Source organism: Dipodomys spectabilis, unplaced genomic scaffold, assembly GCF_019054845.1.
Source record: "Dipodomys spectabilis isolate Male_0828 unplaced genomic scaffold, ASM1905484v1 ptg000125l, whole genome shotgun sequence".
NCBI classification, from domain to species: Eukaryota; Metazoa; Chordata; class Mammalia; order Rodentia; family Heteromyidae; genus Dipodomys; species Dipodomys spectabilis.
This window is the reverse complement of record NW_024870802.1, coordinates 2,304,009-2,322,656: the sequence shown is the minus strand read 5'-3', so window position 1 is coordinate 2,322,656 and position 18,648 is coordinate 2,304,009. Positions and strand designations below refer to the sequence as shown.

General features: G+C 46.5%; 2 protein-coding genes across 4 annotated transcripts in view; one reads left to right on the top strand and one right to left on the bottom strand.

Annotated features, from left to right (window-relative positions):
- The window catches only part of Vwa2 (von Willebrand factor A domain containing 2), a 36,034-nt gene extending 22,247 nt beyond the window's left edge, over nt 1-13,787 (top strand). Inside the window, exons 6-14 of the mRNA XM_042689411.1 lie at nt 344-538; nt 1,713-1,846; nt 2,398-2,530; nt 4,847-4,902; nt 5,206-5,313; nt 6,396-6,968; nt 9,292-9,843; nt 10,986-11,111; nt 11,771-13,787. Coding sequence (XP_042545345.1) covers nt 344-538; nt 1,713-1,846; nt 2,398-2,530; nt 4,847-4,902; nt 5,206-5,313; nt 6,396-6,968; nt 9,292-9,843; nt 10,986-11,111; nt 11,771-11,847 — 1,954 coding nt within the window. The 3' untranslated portion in view covers nt 11,848-13,787. The remainder of the gene's footprint in view (nt 1-343; nt 539-1,712; nt 1,847-2,397; nt 2,531-4,846; nt 4,903-5,205; nt 5,314-6,395; nt 6,969-9,291; nt 9,844-10,985; nt 11,112-11,770) is intronic.
- Nucleotides 13,788-14,804: 1,017 nt separating this feature from the next.
- The window catches only part of Afap1l2 (actin filament associated protein 1 like 2), a 97,041-nt gene continuing 93,197 nt past the window's right edge, over nt 14,805-18,648 (bottom strand). For all 3 annotated transcript variants that reach the window (XM_042689470.1, XM_042689468.1, XM_042689469.1), the window contains 3 exons: nt 17,107-17,300; nt 16,869-16,991; nt 14,805-16,016 (listed from right to left, as the gene is read on the bottom strand). In XM_042689470.1, the coding sequence (XP_042545404.1) occupies nt 15,990-16,016; nt 16,869-16,991; nt 17,107-17,300 (344 nt within the window). In that variant the 3' untranslated portion in view covers nt 14,805-15,989. The remainder of the gene's footprint in view (nt 16,017-16,868; nt 16,992-17,106; nt 17,301-18,648) is intronic.

Below are 18,648 nucleotides of genomic sequence, written 5' to 3'. Positions count from 1 at the left end.
ACCTTCCCAACCCTTGATATGCTGAACTGGGAGAAGAGTGGGGGTGATGCATGAATTAGGAGGTAGGTGTTAGATAAGACTTGTCAGCCTGGAGTCAACTCTAGAGATCCAGGGAGACAATACAAAAAATGTCCATGTGCATGGAGAATGACAATATAGAACATCGCAGAAGTGAGCAGAGTGAGCTCCAAGTTCACAGAAAAGGTAGATTTCTACCCATCACTGGTTTGAATGGTAGGATTGCAACAACAGGAGCCCAATGGATTTCTGACTGTCTTCTCAACTTCCAATCACCCACCTCACTGGCATGTGTCTTCCTTTGTCCCCCCAATGGCTTCCTCAGAGGAGGACGTACAGAGACGGGCCTCGCTCTGAAACACCTTCTGCACAGAGGGTTTCCCGGAGGCAGGAATGGCTCTGTGCCCCAACTCCTCATCCTTGTCACCGATGGGAAGTCCCAGGGGCACGTGGCACTGCCGGCCAAACAGCTGAAGGAAAAGGGAGTTACTGTGTTTGCTGTGGGGGTCCGGTTTCCCAGGTGAGTGCCTCTATCAATCTGGGGTCCATTTGAGGGCATCCTGGGGACCATGACAACTGAAAGTACCTTAGAGCTTCCACCATGGCAGTGGTGAGACTGGAAGCTGGGAAAACAGATCCTTGCATGTTTTCCTTTTCTATGATTTGCTGTTTGGGGATTTGGTATATAACGGCCCAACTTTGGGAAGTCAGCGTTTCGTGCTCTTTGGCGTTGTCTGAACAGATTTTGTGGCAAGTGCCAGAGAAGCAACTCAAATTCATTTGAGGAGAAATGGAAATTCATGGAGTCATCTTACTTTTTGGAGTGACCCAGCCATCCATCATGGTGGCTTAGGGCTTCAGTGCCATTAAGATTGTTTCTGTTGGGTCAAATATGACAGAATATACCTGTAATCCCAGCTACTGAGGAGACAGAAGTAGAAGGATCACTGTCCAAGATCAGCCCAGGCAAAAGCAAGGTCTTAGCTGAAAACCAAATGGAGCTGGGGCCATGGACAGAAGTACTTGGAATTGAATTCAGGACCTTGCGCATCCTAGGCCCGGGATGCACTCCTGGGCTAAATTCCAAGAATTAACATCGTATAAAACATTTCACTGTGATATTTCCATACATGCATATGCAATATATTTTAATCCTGTCCCTAATTTCTTACCAAGCAGTTTCTCACCATCATTTTGCTCCCTCTTCACAATCCAGTCTCCTCCTCCCCAGTGTTGCATTTTTGTCATGGGTTCTAATGACGGTGTCCACTGGCTACCTGTTCTGGACATTTCACCTGGACATCACCACACTGCTGGCTTTCCTATTGCTAGTGATCCCTGTTTGCTTTTCTCCTGTTATCACTTCAAATTGCTTTCTGATAGATTGTTTTTCTCATTAGCTGTGAGTTTTAAAGAAGCAGTCTATGAATCTGTTAAGATTCTGTCTCAAGTATGCACTGGTGGTTATGAGCCCCACCTCTGAGTTAGTGAATCTGATCATGTGCACATCACTTGAGGACTACCTACAGTTTACTTCTTGGTCCTCACCTTCATCCTGGTTGGATGAGGGTTGCTGTGAAGTAGTCTCTGGGCCAGTAGGATGGTGCTGCTGTTCACAAGGAGCCCGGATCCAGGAGGTGGCTGGGCAAGAAGACTGTGGACATGGGGATTGTGTCATTGGAACCTCTCCACAGATGGGAGGAGCTACACATGCTGGCCAGTGAGCCCTGGGAGCAGCACGTGCTGTTGGCTGAGCAGGTGGAGGATGCCACCAATGGCCTCCTCAGTACCCTCAGCAGCTCCGGCCTCTGCATTCCAGCTGCACCAGGTAGGACCGTCCTGCCCCGTGGCCAGAGACCTTGCACAGAAGGAATAAGGGTGTAGGGTCGGCAGAGTTTCGGAAGCAAGAGCTTTCTTAGGGAGGGAAGAAGGGGGAGAAAGAGGGAAGGAGTGTAAGAAATGGGCAGCTTTTTGTCCTGGTCATTGTATTCTGTTCCCTGTGACCTGCCCTATGCATTTCCACAGCCAGAGCCCCAGGTTCCTTTCTGTGTGAACTGATGGCCCAGGGATTGGGGTCCAGAGCTGGGGTAGTGTACCATCATCTGTTAAGTCTGCTTCACCTGCCTTGACAGCCCTGGGGGAATACAAGATGCCCCTCAAAGCTAAAGCAATGCTCATCAGATAGAAGGTTAACATGCGCATGCTCTGTGCAAGCCAGGGGTGGGGGTGAGTCTGGCCAGAGGAGATGCTCAGTGCCCCTGAGAGAAGCCATAGGTGCCAGGGCTGACAGCAGAGCCCCCGAGAGCAGCTGCTTGTGGGAAGCAGGGGTGGAGGTGGGAAGTGTCATCTTCTTGTATCTTCTCCATGTCCCATGGAAAGACTGCAGGGTTGAAGCTCACCCCTGTGAACGCAAGACACTGGAGACCATCCGGGAACTCACAGGCGATGCCCTGTGCTGGAGGGGGTTGCGGCGTGCTGACGCAGTGCTGGCCTTGCGCTGCCCCTTCTACAGGTTTGTCCATGTGGTCTGGGGCCCTGGTGCTGGACAAGGCTGTGGAGCATGTGACAGGGACTGAAGGAGACCTGGGACTGAGCTTCGTGGGAAGAGAGAGGACACAGCTTCTCGGTCAATCTGTCGGTCTTAACAGAGCCCAAGCTGGCCCGAGTAGCTGGGCCAGGGTTGTTAGGAGGGTCTTGCACAGGGAGTGGCATTTGTGTCCAGACCTGGTCCACCAAAGCCTTGGGGAGAAGTGGCGCACATGTTGCTCTCTGAGTGAGGACTTGGATTTTTATGAGGCCAGTAGGGACGAAGGGAGTGTTAAGCTATGGGCAGCTTTTTCCTGGGCATTGTATTTTGCCCCCTGTGGCTGGCCCTGTGGTTTGGAAGAGAAGATTTTTTTCTTTTTGCCACGACCAGGGCTTGAACACAGGAACTCACCCTCAGCTTTCTTTCTCACTCAGGCCACGCCTTCTGTCTGGGCTGGTTTTGAACTGAAATCCTCTATGTCCCACCCTCCTGAGTAGCTAGGATTATAGGCGTGAGCCACCAGTGCCCAGTGCCTGGATAGATTCCTTCCTTTCTTTCTTTCTTCCTTTCTTTCTTCCTTCCTTCCTTCCTTCCTTCCTTCCTTCCTTCCTTCCTTCCTTTCTTTCTTTCTTTCTTTCTTTCTTTCTTTCTTTCTTTTTTCCTTCTTTCTCTCTCTCTCTTTCTTTCTCTCTCTCTCTTTCTTTCTCTCTCTTTCTTTTTTCTTTCTTTCTTTTTTTTTTTTTTGTCGGTCATGGGGCCTGAACTCTGAGACTGGGCGCTGTCCCTCAGCTCTTCAACTCAAGGCTACCACTTGAGCCACAGCACCACTTCCGGCATTATCTGCTTATGTGGTGCTAAGGAATCAAACCCAGGGCCTCATGCATGCAAAGCAAGCTTTCTACCACTGAGCCACCTTTCTGGGCCCAATAAATTTCTTTTTAGTGAGCAGGCAGTTTAGTCACTATTTTTTTAAATTGATATACCTTCTATCCCATTTACTTCTAGAAAGGCCCTGTCCCAGAGGCGAGCCCAATGCACTTATCGCTGGCAAGAAGCTTGGGCAGGATGTGTTAGAAGGACCCTGAGGGGAATGGTAGAGAACAGGCTTTTGTTGTTGTTGTTGTTGTTGTTTGTTTGTTTGCCAAGGCCTAAGATCCTCCATAGAGGAAACAATACTGGGATCTGCTGAGGGTTTTCTCCTGCTACACCATGACTCATTACCCCAGAGACTCAAAAAGGTTGCAAGAGAGCCAAGTGCTGGTAGCTCACTCCTATAATCCTGGCTACTCGGGAGGCTGAGATCTGAGGATTGTGGTGAAACTTTCATCTCCAATAAACCACTCAGAGAAAGGCCAGAAGTAGCACTGTGGCTCAAGGGGTAGAATGCTAGCCTTAAGCAGAAGCAGCTAGGGACAGCACCCAGAACCTGAGTTTGAGGCTAGGAACAACAAAAAAAGGGGGGGTGAGTGAGGCCCAGTGGGCAGAGTATGAGGCTTTGGAGTCAGTGGTGATGGTTAGAATCCCAGCCCTGGTATGGCCCAGTGGCCATAGGTAGCCTAGCTCAGCCCTCTGAACCCATATAACCCCCTGGAAGAAGCCACGGTCTCATCAAGGAGCTGAGGAGTCAAGGTAGCAATGGGGACACCTTGCACATGGAGGCTACTCCTTGGGATGCTGGTTTTGTGTTGTCTCAGAATGCTAAGAAGTCATTGAGTCCCATGGTTTGCAAATACGCTTGAGCTTCAGAGCCTTGTAGGGCTGCTGATGCTGACCAGATAGAAGTAGCAGGGTTGGGGTGAAGGGACAGGGCCGGAGCACTGGGAAGGCCTGGAACCCTGGTCACCCTGTCCCTTTCTCTCACCATTGAAGGAACACAGTTGAAAACTACAGGTCACATCCCAGGGTACTGAAGGCTAGAGAAGGAATATAACAAACCCAGTCACACCGCCAGACTTCAGTAGCTAGGTTCCAGTATTACCGCTTCCGCACCACCTCCTGTGTTGTGGGCCTCAGAAAAAATAGCTTATAATAGAAAGCTATTCCTATAGTTTGGAATTTTGCATACAGAGGCCTCTAGTTTCCACTGTGATGGTCAGTTTCTATTATCCTTTTTGAAATCATCTCGGGGTAGTTGGAAGCATTCTCTAATCTGTGTGCACTCAGAAGTAGGATAGAATCAAGAAAGGAAACGAGCTAATCTTTCTTGATCCTCTCTGTATTGGAATCTTAGGTAGTTTGTAAGTGCTATAATCCTGTTGGAAACCTTTGACCTCTCAATCACTCTGTTTCTTTGGATTGTAGCTGGAAGAAAGTGTTTGTCAGCCACCCTGCCAGCTGTTATAGGACCACTTGCCCAGGTACGTTCTACCTTCAATTCGCCAGTTCTTTCTGAACACTGCATACTGTTTATCTGATGTCTGGAGCCCCCATTTTCCTCCTGTGTATGATGGGGGTGAGCAGCAACAAGTACTTCAGTACAACAGCACAACTACAACAGTAACAAGTACTTCTTTCACCTTCTCTGCTGCAGGTGTTTGGCTCTTTTCCTAGAGAACAGCGAGGAGGGAAGGGAGCTTAGCCCTTCAGGATTTATTCCTCTGACTGTCTGGCTTCAACCCTGTCCTATTTTGCTTGGTTGTTAATGGGTATTTCTCTGATAGGTCCTTGTGACTCACAGCCCTGCCAGAATGGAGGCACGTGCATTCCAGAAGAACTGGGCAGGTACCACTGTCTCTGCCCACTGGCCTTTGGAGGGGAGGCCAACTGTGGTATGTATGCTTGGGACTTCCAAGACTACTGGGGAGCATGCGAAGCCTGGGCTTGACCTTCTTAGACCTCCTCTTTCCTGGCACCTGGAGAAAACCGGCCCTTGAGTTTTAGAGCCATCTACTTTCCCAGTATGTGACCTGGCATCTGATTCAGCCTCTGAGGCTGGAAGGGCTCTGGCAGGACAGCTGTCTCTGCTTATCAGCTGGAGGACTGTCTGATGTGTGAGCATTTCTAGGGCTGGTTCTGGCAAGAACCTTTTTGTCTGTCTTCTACAAAAGAGGAGCAAGGAGTCTCTGCCCCTGTAGGTTGCAAAGATGTAAAGCAAAGGTCATATAAGCTCCCACTTTTAGATAGGTTTATGTGTAGTGCTTTTAGCATATGGTGAGGGCTTTCCACTAGTAACTTTTCAAAGTGTGCTGTTGAGTTTGTTGGAGATCCATAGATCTATACCTGTCGTTCAAAACTTACCTCCCAAAAGTCCCAGATGGATTATAGATCTAAATATAAAAGGCAAAGCAGGGAAGCTTCTAGAAGACACTGCAAGAGCATGCCTTCATGATCTTAAAGCAGTTAAGGTTAGAAAATTGGTGCCTTTTGCTTTTGTTGTGAGTGAGCCAGTGCCAGTCTTGAACTCAGGGCCTTGTGCTCTCTCTCTCTCCTGGCATATTCACGGCTGGTGTTCTACCACTTGAGCCACGACTCCCAGGGTTTTATTTTTACAGGTTAATTGGAGATAGGATCTCGCTGACTTTTCTGCACACACTAGTTTGAAACATCGATCCCTTAGATCTTAGCCTTTTAACTAGCTAGAACTACAGGTGTGAGCCACTGGTGCCTGTCTTGCATTTTGCTTTTTAAAGAAGTAGTTGAATGGAGATCCTTAGCCAGAAACAGGAGGGGAAGCTCCCCATATATCAATCTCAAATTCAGTGGCAAGCCCTGGTCATTTAATACCCCGAGGCCTCAGTTTCCCCTCCTAGGAGAAGGTTTCTCTGCATGGTGTGGGGGCATCTTGAGTGGAACTAATGTGCACAGTGCCCTGGCTGAATTGTGACAGTGGATGTCATTGTGATTCCAACAGCCCCCAAACTGAGTGTGGAATGCAGGATCGATGTCCTCTTCCTGCTGGACAGCTCTGCGGACACTACCCTGGAGGGCTTCCTGCGGGCCAAGGCCTTTGTGAAGCACTTCGTGCAGAATGTGCTGAGCGAGGACTCTCGAGCCCGTGTGGGTGTGGCTGTGTACAACAGGGAGCTGGTGGTGGTTGTGCCAGTGGGGGAGTACCAGGATGTGCCAGACCTGGTCAGGAGCCTTGACCGCATTCCATTCACAAGCGGCCCCACCCTGACGGGCAATGCCTTGCAGCAGGCAGCAGAACGTGGCTTTGGGATTGCGGCCAGGACAGGACAGAACCGGCCCCGCAGAGTGGTGGTCCTCTTCACCGAGTCGCACTCTCAGGACGAAGTTGCTGGCCCCGCACTTCATGCAAGAGCCAGAGAACTGCTCCTGCTGGCCATTGGCAGGGTGGCCGTGCGGGCAGAGCTAGAAGAGATCACGGGTAACCCGAAGCATGTGATGGTCTACACTGACCCCCAGGACCTGTTCGCTCAAATCCCAGAGCTTCAGAGAAAGCTGTGTAGCCGGCCACAGACTGGTAAGGTCATAGCTCCTGACCCAGGACTGTCCAGACAACAGGGTTGTCTGTCCTTCTGGTCACCGCTATCCATTTATTTTCTCCCAGCACCCATGCTGGATGCTGGAGCCACAGCCCAGCTCTTTGGTGGGTCAGCCACATGACCAGTAGATTCTCAGAATGTGGAGGAAACAGGTCAAGTACTAATAAGACATTCTGAAGGGCTTTTGTGAAGATTAGGTAAGACCAGCAACATGTAACACTTTGTACAGACTTGGCAAAGTATCAGTGTTGTATTTAATATTTTTCATAATCATTTTTAGTAGTGTTAACAAGGAGCCCTGCTCCAGGACCTCAGTTTTCCAACCTCTTTTGTTTCTGCTTATGTGGTGCTGAGGAATTGAAACCCAGGGCCTCATGTATGCAAGGCAAGCACTCTACCACTGAGCCACCCTCCCTGCCCAAGCTTTCCAACCTCTTTGATGGAAGTCCACAGAAAGAAATGTGTTCCTTGGACACACCTGCACAGACATGTGCATGCACACAGATGCAGCATACTGCATGAGTGCATGCTCCTGCATGCACAATGGGCACACATGCATGTGTCTGTGCACACATTAACACAATCGCGTGGATACGTGCACACATATGTTCTCACACATGCACAAACATGTCATTGAGATCAACCTGGGGTATATTTTGATATTCTTCTGTCCTGTGCTGTTTCACAGAAGTGAGCTGCTGTCTGAAGGTGCTATGGGAACAGCAGCTCTGGGAAGTGGCATTGTTCAGCACTGGGCAGGAGCGGGGTCACAGTTGGAGATATCATAGCTGGAACACATTCTTGACCAGTCCCCTGGGAGAGGGGACAGCAGGAAGCTTCATGGCTTCCAGCTGGTCACTTTGCCTAGAGGCAAGCGGCTTTCCACCTGTAAGAAGATAATGATTGGCCTGGGATGATGATTGTCCACTCTCATTCTGCCCCTTAAGGCTAATTTCTGGTGGAAAACAGTGTGTGTGTGTGTGTGTGCGCGCGCGCGAGTGCGTGCTCGCACGCGTGTGTGTTTAAAAAGAGGAATTGTTAATTGATTTATAGATAATAAAATGTGACAATAGCAGAGGGCGCCCCTGAATCTCCCCATTTCCCCCTCTTGTTAACACCTTACATTATTATGGCTCATTGTTACAGTTAACACGCTCTTATTGATACATTTCTATTATTTACTACTACACTTACATTTAGTCCCACTTCCTTCGTTTTGACCTAATGTCCTTCTGTTCACAATGCTAGCCCGGACCCCACAGGATATACAGGGAGCTTGTCTCCTCAGCCTCCTTGTGGTTGTTGATTTTCTTTGTACTACAGTGGCTCTGTAAAAGCCAATAAATCAGGTGATCAGACCTTCTGTCTCCATACTTCAGCCTCCCCAGTGGTTCCCTCTGCCCCAGGCCTCTTCCTCTGGCTTCTGAGAGCCTGGTCCCTGAGCCTGGTCCCTGCTGCAGAGTTTCATCCCTGCTGCAGAGCCTGGTCCCTGCTGCAGAGCCTGGTCCCTGCTGCAGAGCCTGGTCCCTGCAGCCCTTTTCCCTGCTTGGGAGAGCCCGTGCCCCGCCAGCATCAGTGTACTCTCCCAGTTCTTAGCTGAAACATCAACACATCAGAGAAACCCTTGTTGATCTCTGTCCGTGTTCCCTACATTTCTCTCCATCTTTAATTATCATTCATTTCCTGTCTGTGCTCCACCAACCACCAGCCTATGGAACGGGGCATTGACCTCTTTAGTGCCGCAAGTACAAGTGGGTGCTACTAGAGGACAAGTGATCATGAGATGGATGAAGGCACAGGGGAAGATGCTGCTCTGACAAGAGACCCCAAAGCCCAATGGCTTCCATACGCTCCAGGCTCCTTTCACAATTCACAGGAGAGTGACCTGGGACCGGCAGTGGCTTAGCTCCTTTGAGATCCAAGGTCATCATTTCTCAGTCAGCAAAGGGTGAGGGAACGTAGAAGGCAGGCAGCTTCCACGTGCACATGTTTGAATTCGCACCCTTTCAGGCTTGGAAATGGCATAGTTGCTTCTGATCATATGCCATCAGATGGAGCTTAGACATGTGGCCACACCTACTGGCTGGGATAGATAGTCTAGCTAGGTATTCATATTCCTGCTTCTGTTTCAAGAGAGGAGTGCCCTGTGCGTAGGAGGAGGAAGAATGGGGGGAGGGAAGGCAGGAGGAAAGAGAAAAGGGAGAAGGAGGAGGGAGGAGGATACTGCATGGACAGACAGCAGGGGCTGACCTGGGCTCAGGCCAGGTCCGGATCAGGACCCCTCTCTGCTTGTTTCCGCAGGCTGCCAGGCACAGTCTCTGGACCTGGTCTTCCTGTTAGACTCCTCAGCCTCCGTGGGACCTGAGAACTTTGCCCAGATGCAGGGTTTTGTGAGGAGCTGTGCCCTCCAGTTTGACGTGAACCCGGATGTGACGCAGGTCGGCTTGGTGGTCTACGGAAGTCAGGTGCAGACAGCCTTTGGGCTGGACACTCATCTCACCCACGCCGCCACACTGCGGGCCATGAGCCAGGCCCCCTACCTGGGTGGGGCAGGCTCCGCTGGCATGGCCCTGCTGCATATCTATGATAAAGTGATGACTGTTCAGAGAGGTGCCCGGCCTGGTGTCCCCAAGGCTGTGGTGATGCTCACTGGTGGGAAGGGGGCGGAGGATGCAGCTGTCCCTGCCCAGAAGCTGAGAAACAATGGCATCTCTGTCTTGGTTGTGGGTGTGGGGCCTGTCCTGAGGGAGGCTCTCAGGAGGCTCGCTGGTCCCCGGGACTCTCTGATCCACGTGGCAACTTACGCTGATCTGCACTATCACCGGGACATGCTCATCGAGTGGTTATGTAGAGGTGAGTGGGACAAGCCACGCCCTTCAGGTCACCCCTGAGACAGGACTCCCACTGAGACAGGACTCCCACTGAGACAGGACTCTCCACATGCAGGGTTTGCACTAAATCCTACGTGCTCACAAAGTCCCACAATAGCTGTAACTGACTCCAGTTGACATCTAAGAAGCAAAGAACTTAACCCAGACACTCCTTCCCAAACTTAAGATTCATGCATTCCATCAAATGGATGGCGTTTTAAGGAAATCTACAGCTCTCCAGTACTGTAAACACCCCGGGCAGATACTGATGCATGTAGCAAATGACAGAGCTAAGAGCCAAACAGGGCCAGGCCATCTGACTCCATGGCTTCATTTTGCTTTTAAAAATTAATAATAGGGGGCTGGGAAGGTGGCTCAGTGGTAGAGTGCTTGCCTTGCATGCACGAGGCCCTGGGTTCGATTCCTCAGCACCATATAAAAAGAAAAAGCCAGAAGTGGCGCTATGGCTCAAGTGGTAGAGTGCTAGCCTTGAGCTGAAGAGCTGAGGGACAGCGCTCAGGCCCAGAGTTCAGGCCCCATGACCAACAAAAAATTAATAATAATAATACTTGTTGTGGATACCAATGGCTTACACCTGTAATCCTAGCTACTCGGGTAGCTGAGCTCCCAGGACTGCAGTTCCAAGGTAGCCCTGAAGTAAAGTCCATGAGACTCATTTCCAATTGACCAGAAAAATCCCAGAAGTGGGGAGGTGTAGCTCAAGTGGTAGACCACCAGCCCTGAGTGAAAAAGCTAAGCGACAGCGCCTAGGTCTTCCTGAGTTCAAGTCCTAGCACCTGCACACAAACACACCCCCACAGTCCCCCCTCCACACACGCACACACACATGCACACACCCACAAAGGCATGTAAGCAATGCCATTGCTATGAACTTATCTGAGAGAGTCTGTATTACCTGTAGGAAAGCTAGGTGGAAGTTGTATCTCATTCATCTTGTCAATCAAAACACCAACCATTTGCTAACCTGTTACTTTAGGGCCTTAGAGGAGAGGAAGATTGGTAAGATGCTGCACCAGGGTCCTCATATCAAAATTGGGCTTGCTTAGAGCAGGGATCATTGGGTATGACCCAGTGTGGTCCTGGTGAACATGCTCTCCATTGCAGAAGCCAAGCGTCCAGGGAGCCTCTGCAAACCCAACCCATGCATGAACGAGGGCACCTGTGTCCTACGGAATGGAAGCTACCGCTGCCAGTGCCGGGGTGGCTGGGAGGGCCCTCACTGTGAGAACCGTGAGTATGAGAGTTGGGGAGTTACTGAACTGTACTCTTAGTCCTGCCAAGTCCTACACACTGCTGAAGACAGGCCTGCCATTCAACCACTTATTCATTCACCCAGGAAGCATGTCATATATCCCCGGCATTGGTTTAGTGCAGGGACTAATGCAATGAAGAAAATGAAGAAGCTGCCATTGTAGTGGTGAAAGACAATAAAGCGCGTAGTACAGCCTACAGTTAAATGGTGCTAAGTACACTGGAGGAAAAGCATGGCCGCTAGCAAGGAGCCTTGGGAGAACAGGAGATCCAGGGTAATGAGGATGAAAGTCTCTGACAGGTAGAAGCTGGTGGGCATCCTCTTTGAGTGTTTCTATTTGCTCAGTGATATAGGAAGAGCAGCCATTGGCTGAGAATATGGCCATGGAAGAGGGGCTGAGGTCTGGAGAAGAAGGAAGTCGCTGTTGGAAGAGTTACATTAACAGGAATCAGAAGACACTGGTGTCTTCTTGGCACAGATGAGCTTCTGACAGCCAAGGAGTGGGTGAAGGGCAGTCAGATGGAGTTGTGATGGCCTCTTCTGCTTGACGGATGTTGAGTTGTAGAGGAAGAGGGACAGGAAGGGCTTGCAAAGACTACTAGACCTTGATGTCTTCAGAGTTTTCTTTCTTCTTCAGGGGTGCTGAGAGGAGATGCCCCACACACACATGGCTCCCGCCATGATCCTGCAGGACAGCAACCAGCCTCCTTCTAACAACTTCCTGGACATCTCAGAAGCTGAATGCTGCCCTCAGCAAAGTGGGTCTCTTGGGGGCCTTTGCATGTCTATTTCTTGCTCCTGCTTGCAAGCCTTCATCAAGGAGAAGGACATTCCAACTGCAGATGCAGCTGCTTGGAGACAGCAGTAGCAGCTGATGTCACTCACTGACAGTGATGTTGAAAAAGTAATGTGGCCATGCTGTCTGTGTCTGGCTGTACCTTGTAGAGGAAGTCATCCGCCACTTTTCCTCTGAGGAGAATGGGACATTTGGTGGCCTAGTTATTTATCCCTTTGCCCACCACAAATGAAAGACAAAATGTTGCGACAATAATACCTAACAGAAGGCATTCACTGAAGTGTGGGGAGGACCAGATGGAAAATGTATAGACCTCTTTCTTTCCTGAAAGATCTCTTGTGTGCATTTACTTTTAGTGTAAAGAGAAACTTAGCTGGCTGGCATTTGTGAATTCTTTTGGGGACTGGATCTATCTGTATGAGGGAGAATACTGAAAAGGTCTTAGACTGAAATGTGCAGGTTTTATCTATGAGAGAGGGGCTGAGTGTCCAGAGCTTCCTTTTTAAAGTGTATTTAGGAGGGGTTAGTGTGATGGGCATATTAAAACCTCCATTTATCCTACTTCAGTGGGACAAAGAGTAGAATTCTTGACCTCAACAAGTGAACAATAAAGAAACTCATAAACAGTTTTGCTGTTTAAAATGTAGGTATTATGCTAAATTTTTGTTTTGATTTGCTTTTCATGCCCAGTGTTTAAAGGAATCGTACAAACAGATGTTGTTGGTTATTTATTTACCAGAAGTATTTTGTAGCTATGTGGCAAGAATTATTTGGATTATCTTCTGGCAAACTAGGTACTTAGGAATAGGTAGTTAGGAATGAATTCTTCCCCTTGGTCATGTTGTTGGATTTACAGTAGAAGTCTTTATTGAGCTCTGACAGAAATCCCGAGACATAGTTTTTCTTCTTTTTTAGCGTAATTTTTAATGTGTTGCTTTATGTACAAAAATTCAAGGCAAGGCTACTCTAATTTCAACACCTCTTAAAGAAATTCAGGTTTTCTGGAGAGGTATCACTATGGTATGATTATATGTTGAATGGGTGATCTGTTCTTCCAAGCATTGAGTTGTGACAATAATTTGTGTTTGAGGGATGTTTTCATTAATAATTCATCTCTTACTATCACAATATCCTTCATATACAACAGCATCAGGGCAGAAACACCTGCCCATTCAGAGATTCTGAGCAGTGCTAGTGTAGAAGCTGTGAATTCATTAAGATTTGTAACAGACCATTTTTATCATTGGGGTCATTATCTTTAGGGGTATATGCATGTCTCATTTGAATTACTTAGACTCCAGCAACAGACAGCGTTGACATATTAAGAACTTACCCTCTTTCTTTCTGGGAGGTGGTGCCCAGCCCTTGAAAAACAGCAGAGAATCTCTGTCTTATTGCCTAACCCACCCAGCACCTTTCTTTCATTTTAAACAAACCTCTAGCTTTAATTTCTTGCTTTTGCCTTTAATTATGTTTTTATAATTTTATAATTAATTATATATTTCCTTACAAAACATAAAACACTGTAGGATCTACCTTAAATCTTTATTAGTAAAGATCTGAATCCTGCCACATTGCTGAGGCCTCCAATTCAAGTTCTAACAGTTGAGCCTGTTATATTTGTAGGAAAATGTCATTTACCAATGGTGAAGGCTTTGTTTCTTCTGAAGCTGAATATCATTCTTCATGTCATTTTGTATCATGTAGGCTCTTCTGAATACTGTTTTTCTTTTGTTTTTTTAAGTAGTGATAATGCCTTTTATCCATACCTGATTCTGGACTACCAGTATGGTTTCATCATTAGAGTTGTTAAAATTTCTGGGAGTCATTTTATCAGGTTAAGAAGTTTTTTTTGGGGGGGGGGTTCTGGTCGTGGGGCCTGAACTCTGGGTCTGGGCACTGTCCCTCAGCTCTTCAGCTCAAGGCTAGCACTCTACCACTTGAGCCACAGCGCCACTTCCAGCTTTTATCTTTTTGCTTATGTGGTGCTGAGGAATCGAACCCAGGGCCTCAGGTATGCGAAGCAAGTGCTCTACCACTGAGCCACCTTTCCAGCCCCAGGTTAAGAAGTTTTTATGCCTATCTCTGGATGACTAGGGTGTTAAGAGCAAGGAGATATATGGTATTGTCTTTCCACTTCCTCACAGATAGTTTTTCTCATTTAATCAGTTAATGTGGTCAGTTGCATACTGGTATATTTTCAATCATTGAACCACTCTTTTGATTCTTTGGATAAACTCTATTTATGATACTTCATTCTATATACACTGCTGAATTTTGTAGACTAATATTTTTATTTTGTTTTTTTCACCAAATTTGAAAGTGAGGTTTAACTTTGTTTATACTAGGTATAGAAATTTTGCTATCAGACCAATACTAAGTATATCATGGAAAATTCCTATTTCTCAAAGTTCACACTGCTATCGTCAATATTATCTTGTAGCTAAACAATTTTGACAATATTTTAAAGCCTCTTTTTATGGCCTTACATTGTCTTTTTAGCTTTTTAAAGGATCAAGGTATTGTTCTGTCGTTTCTTAAGTAAGCAAATTTTTGTGACCAAGTTCCTTAGTTACTACCTAGACAATCTTCCAAGTATTGGTATGTTTCCTTTCACCAAGAATTATTTAGAAGTCTGTTTAACTTCCAGAAACATGAATCCTCCCTCCCCAATTTCCTATGTATAAATATTTTCTTCAGCTTTTTTTATGTGTGTTAAGTCTATTGTATTTAAATCTTTGTTCAGGCTTACTTTGGTCATTTGCTTTAAGGAGGATTAAAATCTCTTGCTAGGATCCTACCTTGTGGTTCTATCAATTTTAACTGTACAGTTAAATAACCGTGACATTTTATCAAATGCAAGGAAAACACAAAATACAATGACCATTTTATTTAAAAAAATTGAACTCACCACTTGGTAAAGGTTACCAAGTGTTTATGACACAGGAAATAAATGCCCTGGGATTAGAAATACAATTAAAAAAAATCTAAAAAGACTTTAAGGAATCAGTGTTAGAGAACTCTGATTCAGATTCCAAGAAACAAGGCAGGGATAACATATGAAATGTTTCAACCTCTGCTAGCCAACAACACTGTCACAGGAGGAAATGGAGCAGCACAGAGAATAGTACTGCCAATTTTAAGAGAAGAAGCAGGCTACCCTAACCAATTCACCATATTTTTCTCTTGAAAGGGGACTGGAAATTAAAATATCTTCAAAATGAGACTAAAAGAATATTATATTAAATAATTCTTTCCTAAAAGTAACTTGATCACAGGACTGAATCTGTAAACACAATAATTGCTTTTCTATAGTGATGTAAAGTTAAATTCAAATTTCATTGCTCTAAATGATGGAGTTTAAAACATATTTTTCTATATGTTATGGCATCACTTACAACTTTATTTAAAAGTAGTTGATTAAGGCCTGCCTTGCACTGGAAAAAAAAGTCCTTACTTTAGTAGGGTCATTGTCTTAGCTTCATCCCAAACAGTTCCTTTGTTTGAATTTCAAAGTCCATAATTTAAGTGGTTTTACACCAATGCTATCAATGCTGTTTAAAATCACTGAAGAGATGGACCAACTAATACTGGAGGCAAGGATGGTTTAACCCCCAGTACTGACAGGTATCAGATAAGTGACGACAGTCAAGTGTTTAGATCTTCTCAGTTAACAAAGCCACCTGACCCTGAAACCTAAACTTTTCTTCCATCAAAGTCTAATCATCAGAAGCTTTTTGCTACTTAAAAATCTTGATAAAGCAATGGATAAAACTTCAAAAGTGAAACACAGAACATCCTAAATACAACAATGACTTGCAGCTAAAAGACTTAGGTTTACAAAGAAGCCTTTGTTGCTGTTACATTCCCTTTGACTTAGCAAAGGGACAGAGCTTCCCTTTTTTCAGCCAAAGCTCTTTATTTGTTGTATTCCAGTCCTGGCTTTTTCTTCCAAACAGGTTCACCCTTGCTCAGAGTTTCTGTTTTAATGAAGACTTTACTGAAGCAGGATTGTCAAGAAGGTCCATACTGACAAGAGTCTTTAGATGGTGTTGAATTTCTAACTTGCTCCTTTCTTCTCCCATTCCTAGAGTGACATTCAAATACCAACACCCCCCAAAAGAAAGTTATTCTTTGTAGCAAACTTTATTTATATAGAAAAAATAAGAAAAACAGTTCAATGTAGTTAAAATAGATATGGCAATGATGTTTCAAACCTTGTGTGTTTAGCTCCACATAGAATACCTCTAAAGAGGTTTTGGAGGCTGTGACATGGGAAAGTACTGTGAGCAACTAGTGATGTCTGGTACAGCAGTGAGGGAGTAGAGGGTCTAATGGATTCAGTTATTGGCCATTGATCTGAGTGCCTCCAAGGATCTCCAAGCAAGCAGACAACCAAGAACAACATTTCCAAAAACAAAGGCAGCTCTAGACATGTTCCTTATTATGCAAATTAATTAAGGACTAATAACACTTCTTGTGTAGCTCAGGCAGAAACCCAGTCCCAGGATCCATTCCTTACTTATGCCTTGCTGACCCTTTAGCCAACAAGTCAGTTGGGACAATCCATATCACCTAAGTCTATTTTGGTTTTAATAGTATGATCCTTTGAGATAATTTATTTTCTGGTTTGAAAATACTTTGGTTATACTCTGTGAGAATAAGTTGTCCTTTTGAATCTATTGCCAAGTGGTGGTGGTGGGGAACAGAGCAACCTTGGCCTTATTTGGGAGAACACTTGAGTCAAGTGCAAGCATCTTTCTAATTAACCAGTGCCAACAACTAAGCCTAAGGCACAGCAAAGTCAGACTTCTTTATGTTGAAAGCAAAGCTCTTGCTCAGTGCAAGTGCCCAAACCCACAAAGTGCCCCCTGCATCAGAAGACAGGTCCCACTTTAGCACCTATTCTGCTGGCTGTTCTGAAGGAACAACCACTTACCTTAGCTTTCTGTAGCACGGTGCCTTTGCCTGTGACCATGACCGAAAGAGGCCTGTTCTTAAGCACGGAAGCAGAGTTGACAGGGGTGCAGTCTGAGACAGGGATAGGAGAGGCAGCTTTGGGCTATGGTAAAGGAGAAGAATTAGGTCAAGGGAAAGGAGACATAACCCACCTCCCCCAATCCATGTCCAAGTGGCCCTGTAGGCAGCTCAGAGGAGCTGTAGCATGTGGCACTCACACGGGGGCTTATGTTATCCAAGTGGGTGGTGTCCACAGTGGTGCCCAGTGTCACAGGCCCAGCTTCAGCCTTCTTCAGGTTTTCCTTCACCTCCATGATGTTGAGCTCAAGGTCCACACGCCTGCTCTCCTCGATGCGGCACTCCTCATCAATTTCCTTCAGCTTCTGCTCCAGGTTGGCCAGGACTCCCTTGTCTGGAGAGAAAATTAAGCCAGCTATAAGGGCAACATTTCAACCAAGGACAGTAATCGACGCTGGGTAGAGGCAGGGTCTACCAATACCACTTCTAGAGCCAGGCCTCGGCTCAAGGTGGGCCACTGCTCTGGTTATAACTCTTGAGAACCAGGATTGGCCATTTTGTATGCAGTGGGCAGACTTGAAGTCCAAGTGTATGCTTAGCATTCTCCCAAGCTAGGCAAACTCTGGAGGAAGAGGTATCTTCCCTTAGGCATGTGTCTTAGGTGTAAGTCACTTCTGGTAGATTCTGAGGCTTTCAATTCTGATACCTGCTAGTGTGAACAGTGACCCAAGAGCCTAAGTGCAGCTCTTTCAGTGGCCCGTGATGAATGCACTGTGCTGTTCTGACTGGGTCCCTCCATGACCTGGAACTTGGTGCTTCCCAAGGCTTGACCAAGCAGAGTTCCTCTGTCCTGGGACCTTCTTAGCTCTTTCTGATGTGTCCCCAATTATCCCACCTCAGGGGTTAAGAAAGGATGACCTTCAAGAGGCCATCCTAGAAGTCTAATGCTGGAGGAAACGATGGCACAGGTGTTCAGTTACTAAGTGACTGGCACGAGTCAGAAGCCATGTAAAACATGTGGTCAGAAGCCATGTAAAACATGTGCTCATTCCAAGCTTGATGGTGAATAACCATCTGTCAGAACATAGCTTAGCATGTGCAAGGCTCTGGGTTCAATCAGACCCAACCCCACAAGCAAACAACAACTGCAAAAAATTCACAGAGAAAAAAAATGAGCACATGTATTAGCAATGTTTTGAGGACTGGGAAAAAAATGTCTATAACAAAGTTTATAGTTAGTGGTGATATCAATACTTTGGAACTCAACTGATCATCTGTGATTTATTAACCCAGGTTGTATAGGGCTTATTAAGCAGGAGAATAAACCACAGGGAATAGTCTCCCTTTTCTGGACTATCTTCCTGAGTACTTGCAATACTTGTCCTTTAGGTTTTCCAAATCACCCTATCATTGGCAACCTCTTTCCTAGCTACTTAATTCTTGTAGGACAACTCTGCCTCACCCTGCCCTTCCCACCAGGTTGCCCTGTCTCCCCACAACCTCTCCACCACGATGTTCTGCATCACCACAGCTCCAGAAACACAGACCCAGCCCGCCCTGGACGGAAACCTCTGAAACCATGAGCTAAGATAAATCTTCCCTTCTTTAACTTGTTTTTGCCTTGGGCATTTTGTCACCACAATGAACGATGAACACAATATTGAAGAATGCTGAACTCTCAAAACCGAGTACCCTCTCTAGTGAGTGAGTGAAGGGTGACTGCTAACAGGTACAGACTTTCT